The sequence below is a fragment of the Delphinapterus leucas genome, chromosome 7 (assembly GCF_059928025.1).
Source record: "Delphinapterus leucas isolate spDelLeu-1000000601 "Yukka" chromosome 7, BTC_Dleu_Yukka2, whole genome shotgun sequence".
NCBI lineage: Eukaryota > Metazoa > Chordata > Mammalia > Artiodactyla > Monodontidae > Delphinapterus > Delphinapterus leucas.
Window position 1 is genome coordinate 68632000 of NC_143135.1, and position 14929 is coordinate 68646928.

General features: G+C 44.3%; 1 protein-coding gene across 1 annotated transcript in view; it reads left to right on the forward strand.

The window, feature by feature from the left end:
* FAT3 (FAT atypical cadherin 3) overlaps window positions 1-14929 on the forward strand; it is a 152641-nt gene that overhangs the window by 125835 nt on the left and 11877 nt on the right. Inside the window, exon 20 of the mRNA XM_089915870.1 lies at window positions 2752-3220. Coding sequence (XP_089771996.1) covers window positions 2752-3220 — 469 coding nt within the window. The remainder of the gene's footprint in view (window positions 1-2751; window positions 3221-14929) is intronic.

The following is a 14929-nucleotide window of genomic DNA, read 5'->3' on the forward strand; positions in this document are numbered from 1 at the left end:
CTGAAGACAGAAAAACTAAATATGATCAGCTCATAATTTTCCAAGATGAGAGGACTCAGATATGAAAGTGTTCTTTCCTCTCGCTGACATAATATACTTGTGAAATGGCCAAACATTAACTTTTTGCAAGGTAGCTTTTGGCATCCACATTCTTGTTTGTCATCTAGACAAGGCTTATAATTCCAAACTCCTAGAATTTTGAAGGTACGGATCATTTTTGTTTTCAAAAGCCTGAGGCTCATGTAGGCATCTGGCTTTCTATTCATTCAGCGGTGTTGCCGCTCTTATTTTTTTCAACAGGAAAGAAAAAGGGAAACTTAACCATGCTCGGTGTTACCATGGGAGAATTTTATGTTCCTTAGTGATAGAACGTTGATGTATGTGAGGCTGTCAGAACCATATCAGTTCTCCTGGATGAGTTTCTAACTTGGTTATTATCCCAAGAGGTAGGGCCTTAGGGAGGGGAATGGACCAAGTAATACATTAATTGAATACATCCTTTTCCAAACCTTAGATGAACTGCACCCTCACCACAAGATTTTCCTTGATAGACTGGAGACCCCACTCTGTAGCCACTGAGCAGAACAGCAGACGGACTGTGTCAGGGGCAGGTAGTCCCTAAAGTCACATTTGATCGTTTGATTACTTACACTGAAATAAAGATATGGATATTATCCAGGAGTTGTCACTGAGCAAGTATTCTGGCGTGATTTACAATATTCATTCGGTCCATTTTGTTGAACAACAACAGAAAAAATGACAAAGGCAACAGCAGAGATTACACACACGAAAGGTCTCTGAAAAGAAAATTAACATTTGTCTCCAGTCTTTTCACATTCGTACATTTGCATTACATTACAGAGTGCAGGATGTCTGTACTAACTGCGAATGAGGGGCTGACCGTTCTGCAGTGGACACAGTCAGTCTCCTTGTAAAATAAGTCACAGCAGTTATCTCTGCTTTCCATAGAAGGGGTCTCAAACCCAGAGGGGCCAACCAATGCTCTCCAAGGGACCTGGATGATACATGACAAAGCCAGAATTAGATTTCTCATTTCTAAATTCCCAAGGCTCTGCCTGGTTCACAGAGCCCCCCTACCTTTCATATACACACATTTATGTGGCATAAACTTTACATGCAGGAAGAGAGGGTGACAACAAATTCATAGAGCCATAGGGGCAGTAATGAGAGACCCTAAGAATTAGTTGTCTGCGGAAGACACTGAAGCATAGAAAAATACCCCATTTGTGAGGGTGGGTGAGGTTGTGATCATCCCTAACAGATCTATCAGTAGCCAAATGCATTTTGGAAAGACTGGTTCAGTTTATTTCTATGAATTCACTTGACATTTGTACCTCCTTGGCACTTAGTGCCTGGAAGGTCTGTCTTCCCTCCCCTTCTGTCCCTTCCCCTCTCTTTCTCCACAAGTTCATGTTCTCTACCCAGGTTTTCACATAGGACTATACATAGATCCTAAGTAAAGGCCAGCTGCCCTGGCGTGACTGAGACACTGGCCTCCACAAGATCCAGGGACAAAGACCAGAAAAGTAGCTTCTGTTTCACAGTTTTCTAGCTGTGAATTCCTTCAGGGACCAATAACAATTTGTTGACTAGACATGGGTCCAGCCCTCAATCCCTGTATCCTCAAACCATCTTGCATTTCTGAGAAATGCAGATGACGGTGGACGACAGAGGATTCAAAGGCCAGCCTGTGTCCTTGGCAACAGTTGAACCTGGGTCTCCATGGAGGACCAGTACCTGCCCAACAGCTTTCAACTCGCCAGCATCCTTCAGTAGCACGCTTTCCTGATTTTGGTGTCCCTCTGGGGTCAGGCTGCTGAGGGTGGGGGGACTTGGATGCCCTCTCTGCACCAGTGCAATAAAAAAAGCAGGCAAGTCTCTGTTGTAGCTGACCCCAGATCAGAGGCTGGAAGTATCTACAAGGTGTAAAGAGTTAACCAGATCCTTCCGGAGTTCCACAGGTCATCAAATATACATACATTCTTAGCAAATGGCCAAGGCTTGAGCACTTTGTGAGATAATCTTAACCTAAATGATGAGCAGCAGTCCTGAAGAACTGTTTTAAGAAGATGGCTAGTGTTTAATAGGAGGGTTTTTACATCTTAAATATGTATGAATCTGGGAAGTAAGAAATCTACCTGGCCTCTTTCTCTCCCCTACAGCACAGTCACACAAACTTACCTGGGGAGTATATATGTATTTCTGTGCTGATCTGATTAATAGCCATCTCCCCCACTCAAATATAAGCCCCATGAGGGCAGACCACTTTTGCTAACAGTGGTCCCCATAGCACCTAGCACATTGCTTAGCACATAGTAGATGTTCAATAAATATTCGTAATTAATATTAATGAGTCCACAGAAATCATTCCTGTGCTGGTAGTAACTAGGAAGGGCACAGAGAATAAACAGACTCCCTAAACAAGAAATAGCTGTGAATTTTTAAAGGATGAAGACGGAAAGAATAGGAGCATTCTTAAATATGTAAGTGTGGCTTTCTGAACCTGTGCTCATATTGCTAAATACAAGAAGCTTTGTGAAATATCAGGCATGCATTTGCAAGGCATATAATGAGGAGGGAGAGTTACTATTAAAAATCAAACCACAGCAGATTTATGGCTGGATCAAAAGCGTTGTCCATTCTAAAGCCCAGGCTGGTTGGGAACAGGGTGTCGAGGAACTTATTGCCAGATGCATATTAAAAAGCGCTGCGGTGTTCGTTCCCGCACAGATCGTGGACGGCAAGCTGTGGTTCCAGCTGGACTGCGGCAGCGGCCCCGGAATCTTGGGCATCTCGGGCCGCGCTGTCAACGACGGGAGCTGGCACTCGGTCTTCCTGGAGCTCAACCGCAATTTCACGAGCCTGTCCCTGGACGACAGCTACGTGGAGCGGCGCAGGGCGCCCCTCTACTTCCAGACGCTGAGCACCGAGAGTACCATCTACTTCGGGGCCCTGGTGCAGGCGGATAACATCCGCAGCCTGACCGACACGCGGGTCACGCAGGTGCTGAGCGGCTTCCAGGGCTGCCTGGACTCCGTGGTGCTGAATAACAACGAACTGCCACTGCAGAACAAGCGCAGCAGCTTCGCCGAGGTGGTGGGCCTGACCGAGCTGAAGCTGGGCTGCGTGCTCTACCCTGACGCCTGCGAGCGCAGCCCCTGCCAGCACGGAGGCAGCTGCGCCGGACTGCCCTCCGGGGGTGAGTGAGCCTGCACCCTGGGCACCCTGCCCGTGCCGGGAGGGGGTGGGGGGAGGTAGGGTGGGTAGGGGCGATGGGGGGCAGACCTGAAGGGGGACTCGCTGTCACAAGCATGACCAACCCAAGTGGTCTCCCAGAGAGGTGTATGCACCCATAATGCTGGCCCAGCTTCTTAATCCCCTTTAAGGAAGTCACAAAGCTTGACAATTACAGGAAGGTCCAGTTTAGCCAACCCGTTTGCAGCATCCCACAGGCGCAGTGAGCTGGCTGCAGGAGCCCAGAAGATGCTGGCACGGCTGCCCCCTTCCCTGCCCACTCCACACCCTTCCAGGCCTCAGCAGCCTGGAGGAATAGGATCTCCTTTTAAGTATCTGCCCCTTTGGACCACTTGCAAGTTACTGCAGAACAATGGGTAGCAGTCTGAGTTATGGCATCCATGCACTATCCTTCCACAGGTAGCCATATAATTTTACTAGAAGCTAAAGGATGTGTGGGGTGAACCCACCACCCCAGAAATAGAAGTGTAGTGGACATGTTTTAGAGCATGCTTTTAAAACGTGTGTATTACAAATAAGTCTAGGGACAACTCTATGAAGGATTAGAAAGTGGAGAATAAGGAGAGGGCAATTTACATGAAATATCAAGACAAACCAGTCAGTGAGGGCAATGATACTTTACCCCTGTAAAATTCCCCCCAGAGATACATCATGAAGACGAAAGAAAGAGCAGGGTAGGCCAAAAAAGAGGGGAGGAGTGGTGTAGATTTATAGAGGGTTTCTATAGTTTGAGGGAAAAGCCAAGGTTATTTAAGTCCTAGGAGTCTGACGATGAAAGCATCCCTGACTTTACCCAGATGCAGGATCCGTGTTGATATAAACTAGGTCAGGCGCTCTCCTGGTTGAAGGCTTTGCCACCGCAACAGCCTAACTACTGATTCCACTTTAGCTCCTCTGCAGAGCCTCTCAGTGGGAAGTGTGATTACCAAATTTAAACCTTCCTCACAAATCACTTAGAGATTCTGCTGTGTGCATTACCATCTAATGTTCGTGAAGCCCAACTCGAAATGTAGAGTCGATTTTATTATTATTAAACTGCCCATGAAATGATGCAGTGCCGAAACACAGACAACGAAGTTACTTACACTTGCATATGTTACTGCCACAATGAGGGCCCAGTGCCCTGGGGGGAAATTTCTGCTGTCTCGATTTAAGAAATCTATTTGCTGTTTTTACTGTCTCAGCAGTATATGTAAATAAAGGGTTGTTATGGTGCCATAATTCCTGAATGAAGGGCAGTAACTATACTTCAGTGGTTCTATAAACCAGCCCATTATGACAAGTCATGGCCAGTTTTTCACCAGGCAAAATAATTCTGCTACTGTGAGCCATCCACAATATGTAAAAGGAGCATGTAATTAAATTTGGGCTGAAATAGAACACCACTCCATGTCAAATGCTGGGTACATAGCCACAAATTGTAACATACTTTTAACGATGGCAGGACGTTGTTTTTGCCGGCAAAGCTATGGGCTTCCACAATGGGTTAGCTTTAAAATAATAATAATCACTGTATTAAGGAAAAAGACTGAGGAATCTTGCTTTTTCTTCAGTGTACATTTTAATTTTTTAATTGCCATGAAATCCCTGAGCTAAATATTCAGTGCAGGTATGTTCATTAAATGACTATGACCCCTATGACCCACATCAGAAACAGCAATTTTCCTCTATTTTTTTAATCTTGTTTGGTTTAACCAAATTTCAGGACTGAGGACCCACCTGCCATATACTTTTTCACGTGGTCTAAAGAACCTGCTTTCCCCTCCCCAGGGACCCAACTTTACCCATGGGTTGCACCCTCTCTCAAACTCCTCTTTGTTCCCTGTTCCTCACTTTCCCCTGTGATTGGGCTTGGGCTTGGGCTTGGGATTCTACGGGAGGTACTCTTTCTTCCAAGGGAATAAAGCCTTTTATCAGCTCAAGCTCTCCTTTGTACCAGGAGGCTAATGTTTTCCTTAGACAAAGAAAGTGTCTTTCCTCACCTCCATCTATACAACTCCCTTCTCTCAAGCCTACTACCTGTTTAGTTGAGAGGGCCCAGTGGTCCTTATTTCAGGAGCCCCCGGGTGTGGTCCAGATGGAGAAGTACCGTGCTCTCATGCACAACAGTACTGAGCCCAGGGCCACCAAACTCGTGGCCACTCACCAGGAAATCCAGGAAGAGTGTTTCTGTTGCTTCCCTGGGGAATCAAAGGCACCGGAGCCTTTTTTTTTTTTTTTTTTTTCTGGCTGCGTTGGGTCTTCATTGCTTTGTGCAGGCTTTCTCTAGTTGCGTCAAGTGAGGGCTACTCTTCGTTGCGATGTGCGGGCTTCTCATTGCGGTGGCTTCTCTCGTTGTGGAGCACGGGCTCTAGGCGTGAGAGCTTCAGTAGTTACAGCACACATGCTCAGTAGTTGTGGCGCACGGGCTTTATTGCTCCGCGGCATGTGGGATCTTCCTGGACCAGGGATCAAACCTGTGTCCCGTGCATTGGCAGGCAGATTCTTAACCATTGCACCACCAGGGGAGTCCAGGAGCCCTCTTCTGATGTGTGAGGAGGTACCTACCTGCTTCCTGGCTGTCAGGATTGGGGTTTTGGTTTCTAAGAAAGAGGAGAGAGAATCCATTTTCTTGCCCCCATTATCAGAGGAATTCTTGGTAGGTCTCCGTATCCTATCTGCAAATTCCCTAAATTGGTGCCAAATAGTAGGGAGGGATGGGAGGACAAGAAAAGGAAGAACCAACAATTTTCCCTTTACCTCATATCTATGAAAGTATTTAGCTAATTATAAGCTTATTTAAAATAAAGGAGGGCTTCCCTGGTGGCGCAGTGATTGAGAGTCCGCCTGCCGATGCAGGGGACACGGGTTCGTGCCCCGGTCCGGGAAGATCCCACATGCCGCGGAGCGGCTGGGCCCGTGAGCCATGGCCGCTGAGCCTGCGCGTCCGGAGCCTGTGCTCCGCAACGGGAGAGGCCACAACAGTGAGAGGCCCGCGTACAGCAAAAATAAATAAATAAATAAATAAATAAAGGAAAAGTCATCTTAGTTGTGAGTGATGGTTTAAAAAGAACAATATAAATAAATAAATAAAATAAGGAGAAAAATAATACTGAGTCATTAATGAAAGAATATTCATGCCTGGAAGAATTCCCTCTGGCTACCAGGGTATCTAATCACAGGAAAAGAGTCTTGCTTCCCCAGATCGAAGGCTAGGATGCATGGAGTATTCAGATAGGAAATGTGAGCTGGAGAAAGTAGAGTGAGGTGCTTAAAATGACTCCATGTGAGAATGTTGATAACACAAGTTCATGGTTTGAACATCTTACTGTTGTTGGAACCCTGAGTTATGTGTTGCTCTGAAATTCCATGAGACATATTTTAGCATAATCATTCTCTTGGCCCTTCAAGAATGCTGGGGTATTGGTCATTGGCTCTCCTGGTGACAGACTCCACTCTCTAATTGTGACAATCCTAGCACCAGGCCCTTGTTCCAGAGCATTCAGAGTTTTAAAAGCAGGCAACCCACAGCAAGAAGCAGATTTCTTTCAGAGAAGCAGGATTTTGCTCCAGCCACCTCCAAACCCAACCAAACCCTTGGCATAAGGGGCAAGGAAGCCGAGTCTACTAGCTTGGAATGGCATGGTCAGCAGATTTGCCCAGGGTTATCCCTCTGACTGTCCCAGGAGCAAGCCACGGGAACCCCAGGGGAGTCAAAGCCCAGAACGCTGACTTGTAATAAGAGGGTAAATATGACTCTGTAAGTCAACCACAGAGGGAAGGCTCTCTCTTGGTAAAGCCTTAAAATTATATGTATTTCATAAACATGGACTGGAAATAGCAACCACCATGGAAAAGAAATGGCCTAGTCCCATCGTGACCCCTGCATTTCCAGACCCAGTGGGTGGGCAGCAGCCCAGTGAGCACCCACGGTCTGAAAAGGAGGCCCCAGTCCTTCGTGCCTTATCCTATCCTACTCAGCTCAAGCCCATGACCGGAAAGCCAAGTTGAGGCTAAACTATAATTTGGCGAAGCAAGGCAGCAACTGACGACTATCAGGCCAGAAATAGTCATTCAGATGGCTTTCATGAGCCTGCAAGCTTAACTCTTAAAATGAGAAGTTGATAACTTTTTCGATGGCAGAGTTCCATTTGTTAGTTTGCCATTTTGTTACTATGTGCTTGGTACTGTGTTATCTGTGCTGTGACACAGTTCTCACCCCAGTACTCTGGATCGGTACTACTCTTTGCTCCCTTCAACCCCCATGTTTCAGATAAAGAAACAGGCCAGAGAGGTTAAGTAACCAGCCCAACATCACACAGTAAAGTGAAGAAGCAGGATGTGATCCAGGTTTGCCGAACTTCTCCCCCCCCCACCCAGCCCCCCAGCCTATGCTCTTAACCCTTGTTACTCAAAGTGTGTTCCAGGGACCAGCAGAAGCCACATCACCGGAAATGTTAAAAATGCAGCAACTCAGAATGAAACAGCATCTGTACTTTAACAATATCCCTAGGTGATACGTTGATTTCTCTCTCTGTCTCTGAACTGCCCTGAAACGCCAAAAAGAAATGAGTTTTCTGTTTTCGTGTGTTGTATATAGTGGTTCTCAAACTCCAAGGTGCCTCTGCACCATCTGAGGACCTGATTAAAACAAGACCTTGTTATAGAAGAGTCTTTTGGTTGTTAAGGAAAAAGGAGAATCTGTTGACTTGCCTCTGTCATCCACTGTCCACATCCAAGGAACATTCTCCTAGGTCACTGAGTTGTATTTGCAAGTTCCTGAATTTACCACCAAGAAAAAATTTCTCAGTGAAAACTTTGGAGGAAGAAAGAGACCCAAACCTACGAATCAGAATCTCAGAATCTGCAAGAGTGGAATTCGGGCATCTCTGTTTTTAACAAGCCTCCAAGACAGTTCTATGCAATTCTGAGTTTGAGAACCACTGACATTTGGGAATCCCAGTAAACTCTGTATTTGCCAGAATGTGAATCAGTGAATTACAGGAGACATAGGACATTCAGAAATTGAATGTCAGATGCACAGCCTGCATTTTTAATAACTGATTTAGGGTAAAGATTGAACTTTGTTCCCCAGACAGTCAGAAGTTTGGGGTCACCTGAGTCCCCTTTCAAAGATAATAGTACGTACCTACTCCCTCTAAGCAAGGTGCATAAAACAACAAGTTCCCAGGTTTTGTTAATAGTTGGGCATAGAAGCATCTTCAGCTACAGAGTGACCTGTGCTACTTTGAGTAGCACATCATTTTGCTGAGTATTTTGGGCCCCTAGCTTGTAAGTGTCTAGATTAATTCAGTCTATCAGACTTAATCAAGTGACTGATTTGTGTCGAGCTCTGTGTTGCTGTCTCTGTGACCAGTGGATCCACTTATGTGGCCTCCCTCCCTTCACAGCTGGCTTAAGGGAATTAGACAGGTTCCCTGTATGTGCTCAGCCCACTGGCCCACTGAGCACAGGGGGACAGAGAAAGGAAAAGCCAGCCTCCCAGATAATATACTATGGACAAATTTGACTGAGCTTTGCAGCTAATGGGGAAAAAGTTTTTTTTTTCTGGGTGACTTTCTTCTAAATACTGAGGTAATTTGGGGGGGTACTTTAGAAAAGCCTCATGGTAACAGCGTTAATAATATAATATTGATATTAATAGAAAAACCCAAAACCCTAAAGCAGCCAGGTTATGTGCAGACACAAAAGAACATGCCAGAAGGTGAAAATTTACTTTGTGCTTAATGTTAACACATTAAATGTTTCCAGGTCCTCAAGGAAAGTATTAGAGGTTCAGCCCAATATACAATATGTGAAATGTGAGCCAGCTTTCCTAAGGGAAATTAGAGGTCTCACCTGCAAAGGTTTTCATCTTACAAGGTCTAAAGTTATTGCGTGGACCCTGCTTAGGGAAAGAGAAAAGTCAGAGTGACTACAAGTTGAGAGGGTGAAGTGATGACAGAGGCCATAGTCCTCAGCTAAGCTCATTCCACTTATGATTAGCATCTCACGTGATAACGTGGCCACCAGTTTTCTCAAACTCATCGAGATTCATGTGGACTAGAATTTTCAGTATTTCCCAATATTCAGCCTAAAAGTCAGAGTGAAAAAACTCCCATGGCTTTCTTTTGTTTGGTTTATGAGCAACCCAGAAATGAAGCTGATTTCAGAATCCATAGTAATTACAGTAATTACAACAATAAAGCACCTAATGTTTGTGGGCTGCATTGTGGTTGATGAATCCAGAAACATTATTATCCCCTATGAAGTGGGTATTAGTGAGGCTTAATTATCAGATAAAAACAGGGAGGTCCCTAGAGGTCAGGCGGCTCGGCCACGATCACACCCAGCTGGTGAGGAGCAGCCAGAACTTAGACGTGGACCCACCACATCACAGCTGCCTCCCCAAACTGTAAAGTTCCTGGAGTGTCTAAATGCAGTCATAATTCAGCAAGCATAGTGGTTGACGCTGACTTCAGATCCCAAGTGCTAGTTGCACATCTGTCATTACTTCCACCTTCGTGCGGAAGGTAGATGTTTCCTTATCGAGGCAGCCAAACTGGATCAGAATGATGTTCACCTACCCCAGGTGAACAGGGCCGAAGGTGGACGCTATTACTTGGGTGAATCAGGTCGGAAAATGACTTAAAGTCAAAGGAGTAAGATAGGAATTATCTTGATTATGTGCCTACACAGCCCAAATTCATTCTATAATTGCTCAAACCACTTCTGTTTTTGCATTTCATAGGTTTTGCAATGTTTTTCTTTGAGCAAGGAAAGGAGGGGGCATTTTAAGTCCATCTGGGTGCAGATTTCAAAACCATCTGTATCGGCTGTAACTAGAAGGATTGTAAACAAGAGCACAGCTTTGAGGCAAGGCTTTAAAATACACTTCTCGATGTGGCACATGTATACAATGGAATATTACGCAGCCATCAAAAGAAATGAAATTGAGTTATTTGTAGTGAGGTGGGTGGACCTAGAGTCTGTCATACAGAGTGAAGTAAGTCAGAAAGAGAAAAACAAATACCCTATGCACATATATATGGAATCTAAAAAAAAAAAAATTGGTTCTGAAGAACCTAGGGGCAGGACAGGAATAAAGACGCGGACATAGAGAATGGACTTGAGGACACGGGGAGGGGGAAGGGTAAGCTGGGACGAAGTGAGAGAGTGGCATGGACATATATACACTACCAAATGTAAAATAGATAGCTAGTGGGAAGCAGCCACATAGCACAGGGAGATCAGCTCGGTGCTTTGTGTCCACCTAGAGGGGTGGGATAGGGAGGGTGGGAGGGAGACGCAAGAGGGAGGAGATGTGGGGCTATATGTATACATATAGCTGATTCACTTTGTCATAAAGCAGAAATTACCATGGCATTGTAAAGCAATTATACTCCAATAAAGATGTTAAAAATTTTTTTAAATAAAATAAAATACACTTTTCATTTCACAAGGATTTGAGAGGAGAGAAGCTATGGCATTGTTTGTTTGTTTGTTTTTAATAGGTATTTCAGTGCTCGTGCGACAGTTATCTTTTTTACATCTGGAAACTGGTACGAAGTAGCATCTGCCACTTACTGACTGTAACTTTGGGCAAACAATCTTATGTAAGCCTTAGTTCCCCTTTGGTAGAATAATAGTACCCTCAGCAGAGGGTTGTTGTCAAGTATTAAGTGAGATAGTGCATGGAAAGTTCTTAGCATTTTTCCTAGCGCATAATAAGCTGCTGTTCTTGGTGATAGTTTACTTATTTGACATTCTCCCCCAACCCAAGACAAAAAAATCTACTCTTTTTAATAAGACTTTGAGATTATCCACTGAATTTTATTTTTCTTTTACATTCACAAAAGTGTTAAAATATTATTTGTGATCAAATAATGCCTGGCTATCTTTGGGAATTCTGTCCCCTCTATTTGTGTTTTATATCAACATATGGTAATGCTTTGGGAGAGCAGAAGCTTTATTATGCTATTAGCTTTATTATTTGATGATTATTTGGCTCCCAGAAGGATGTCTGATGCTGTCCGTCTCACTGCATCTCATTGGCTCCCTGGAGAGTTGTGGGGAGTAACTACAAGCCCCTCCTGATTCCTAGTAAGTTGTGAGTTCTGGCTTACTGACAAATTCCAATGCCAATACAGTCTTGTAGAAAGATTTGAGAATCTGAAAGCCTGGATTCAAGTTCAAACTCATCATTTACTAGCTATACATAGTTGAACTAAGCCACTATTCTCTCCAACACCCCCATAGAGTAGGGACGTTAATGGGGCCTCTTATTTTCCTTTCATGGGATTATTGTGATCCTTCATAGAATGACAAAGTGATTTTAGACATTACATCACTTAATATCATTATGGCAGACTTGTTGACATTTTAAAAATTATTAATAATAAGGCCCAGGCCAGGATAATGAGATCATAAATAATGCTTCATTAGAACAGGTTAATTTTATCAACAAGCCTCTTTCACAAAGGCTAAATAGCAAATATAACTTTTCTTTCATTAAAAAAGAAAATCTGACCACTTTTTAAAATCCAATTGCTTTTCCCTTTCATCATGTTGACATAAAAATCCCTCCAAATTTAAAGTTTTTTCTTGCTTTTAGGCAAGATTTCTTCAAAAGGGTCTCTGCCTCCCTTGTCCCATGGGTTTGACATCACGAGAACAGATTCTAGAAAGTTTGCTTCTCTTTTTAATAAACAGAGAAATCCAGATAGAGAGTGTAATAAAGTATGATTGTTAAACTTACAATTCAGGATAATACTGAACAACTCAGGACTCTGGAGCCAGACTACAGGGGTTCAAGTCTACACTAGTTTCATGACTGTAAATAAGTACTCTACTTCTCTGTACCCCGGTTTCCTCATCTATAACATTGGAATAATAATAGTACCTTCATTGAAGGCTTGTTTTAAGATTTAAATGAGTTAATACATGTAAAGTGCTTAGAACTGTTCTTGGTCCATAAAAAATGTCACTATATGTTAGCTACCACCATCATCTTCTTCAAAATGGACAACTAGTTTTCTCAGAGGTAGAACAGGGCTTCTGCCTCGTACAAAGTTTGTAGTGCTCTCTGTGCTCGTCGATGGTGTTTTTCTGGCTTTGTATCCCCAGTCCCTATTTCAGGGGTGTGCTGGAAAACCAAGTCTCTAAAAACAAAAGCCCTGATCTGCCGTGTTTGCTGATTTCTGCGGTGTAAATATTCCCAGCCTTGCTGGCATCAGGCTACCAGCGGTTTAATAACTGTCTGCCAAATTCTTGAATACTTAAAATTCAGTACCCTCGACCCTAGATGAGCTGGCTCCAGCACACCACTGCCGATGGCTTAGACACTCAGTGAATAGGTTAATCAGGCTGGCGGCTGCATCAAGTAGCACTGGATATCCCACAGAAGATAATGAAAATGACAAAATGCAGAAGGAAATGTGTGAGAGTAAAACAGTGCACTAGAGGGAGTGCCTCATCTTTTGTTTTTTTGCGGTACGCGGGCCTCTCACTGCTGTGGCCTCTCCCGTCGCGGAGCACAGGCTCCGGACGCGCATGCTCAGCGGCCATGGCTCACGGGCCCAGCCGCTCCGCGGCATGTAGGATCCTCCCGGACCCGGGCGCGAACCGCAGGCGGACTCTCCACCACTGCGCCGCCAGGGAAGCCCCAAGGGGAGTGCCTCATTTTAAATTCTGATTTTCCAAGGCAGAAAGACACCCAATCAAAGTAATTAAACCCGTGACCCTCGTTAGAATCCAGTTTCCATAATAGTGATTCAAATGTCCCTTATTTCCAGACAGTTAGTTCCTCCTTGCCCCTCCCTGGCCCCCTACTACTGCTGCTATGGTTTTATTTGAGAAAAGGCCAGGGCTTGTCAAATAGGAGCCGGAGAGGGAGGAATTGTACCTGAGCTGACCCACCTTGCCTTAGGTTCCCCCTCCTGACTGCCCTCCCTACTCATCACTGCCCTGCTTTGCAGATTCCCTACTGTCGTTGTTCCGCCCCGCCCTTTAGTCTTGAAAGGAATTGAATTCATTCTCACAAGTCACTCCCCTTCTAAATGGCATGCCATCCTCACCAAAGACTAGCCAGGTGACATAAAGAAGCATTTTTCCCAGGTCTAACTGCTTTCAGCAATCCCCACTTACATTTAGGTGAGCAACTGCCCAAATTGGAAAAAAAATTACCCCAAGTCAGCAGCATAATCTGAAGCAAGCAGACCTCAGACTAATGCATCCTGCCCATAGACTTCAGGCCACCCATCTCTGGACACAGTTTGCATCAACAGTGGTCTTTCCTTATATATTAGTTCCCTGGTGTTTCATTGGTGTTGCATTCAAGAGTATTATGTCTCTCTCTCAGAGCCTCAACCTCTGGCCCTCTGGGTTCTTAGTGCCAGGGAGGCTGGGGCTACCCAGTTCCTTCCTCTTAGGAATGTAAAGATTTCTCTCTTGCCTCTTCCACTTGCCTCCTGAAGATGAGTCCTTCTCTCTCCAAACCTATGAACACCCACACACAGTCATAATGCCCTCCTGTATGTGAGAGTTCTCTGGAGTGGGGATTCAGTAAAACGTCCATGAGAGCATGCTGTATTTCAATCTATAGATTATTAGCTATCTTATACCTATAGAGATCAATCTACAATATCCCAGCATCAGTCACTGACCACTTGGGGAGCAGAGGTTAGCCCAAGAGCCCTTCAAATAAGAGTGAGGATGGTTATTTGCAAACCAAAGTAAATATGATGTGCTTGTTGGATGCTGAGACCCACAAATACTCTTCCTCTACTACCACCCACTCCCCCAAACCTTAGAAACCAGGCCTTTACCCTCCCTCTGGGCAGATGATAGAGCCATTAATGTGGAAATTAACCAACCTTGACCAACCCAAGGGTACTGACACAGTATTGTTGTTGACCAGCCCCACTGATGTGCTTAGAGCTTCCTATCAGATTTCGATTTCTAGTTTTCTTCGACCCCACTCTTCAATATGAGCTGATAAGCCAGGATTACCAGAAAAAGGAAATCCTCTCATGTGGAAGAGATGGACTATATTAAGGTTCTCCAGGGACACAGAAACAATACGATAGATAGACAGATAGATAGATGATTGATGGAAAGGTAGATAGATACATTATAGATAGGTAGGTAGAGAGAGAGATAGACTGACTGATTGATTGATTGATTGATTTTTAAGAAATTTGTTCACAAGATTGTGGGGCTAGCAAGTCTGAAATTTATAGGGCAGGACAGCAGGCTGGAAATTCATGAAGAGTAGATTTTTCAGTCTTTACTTTGAAATCCTCGTAGCTGGAAATTCAGCCAAGATTTCTGTGTTGCAGTCTTGAGGCAGAATTCCTTCTTCTTAAGGCCTTCTTTTGAATGGATAAAGTCCACCCACATTATGTAGGGTAATCTGCTTTACTTAAAGTCAACTGATTATAAACGTTAATCACATCCACAAATACCCTCACAGCAACATCTAGACTAGTGTTTGACCAATAACTGGGCACCGTAGCCTAATCAGTGTGATACATAAAATCTACCTTCACAGAGACCAAATCACAGAAACAGAGAAAAGCAACTTGGAAGAAACTATTTATGACAACATAAATGAAAATCTCAATAAAAGTTTCAAAAGATGAGAAACTCTCTCGGAAAGTAAAGCAAACCCCCA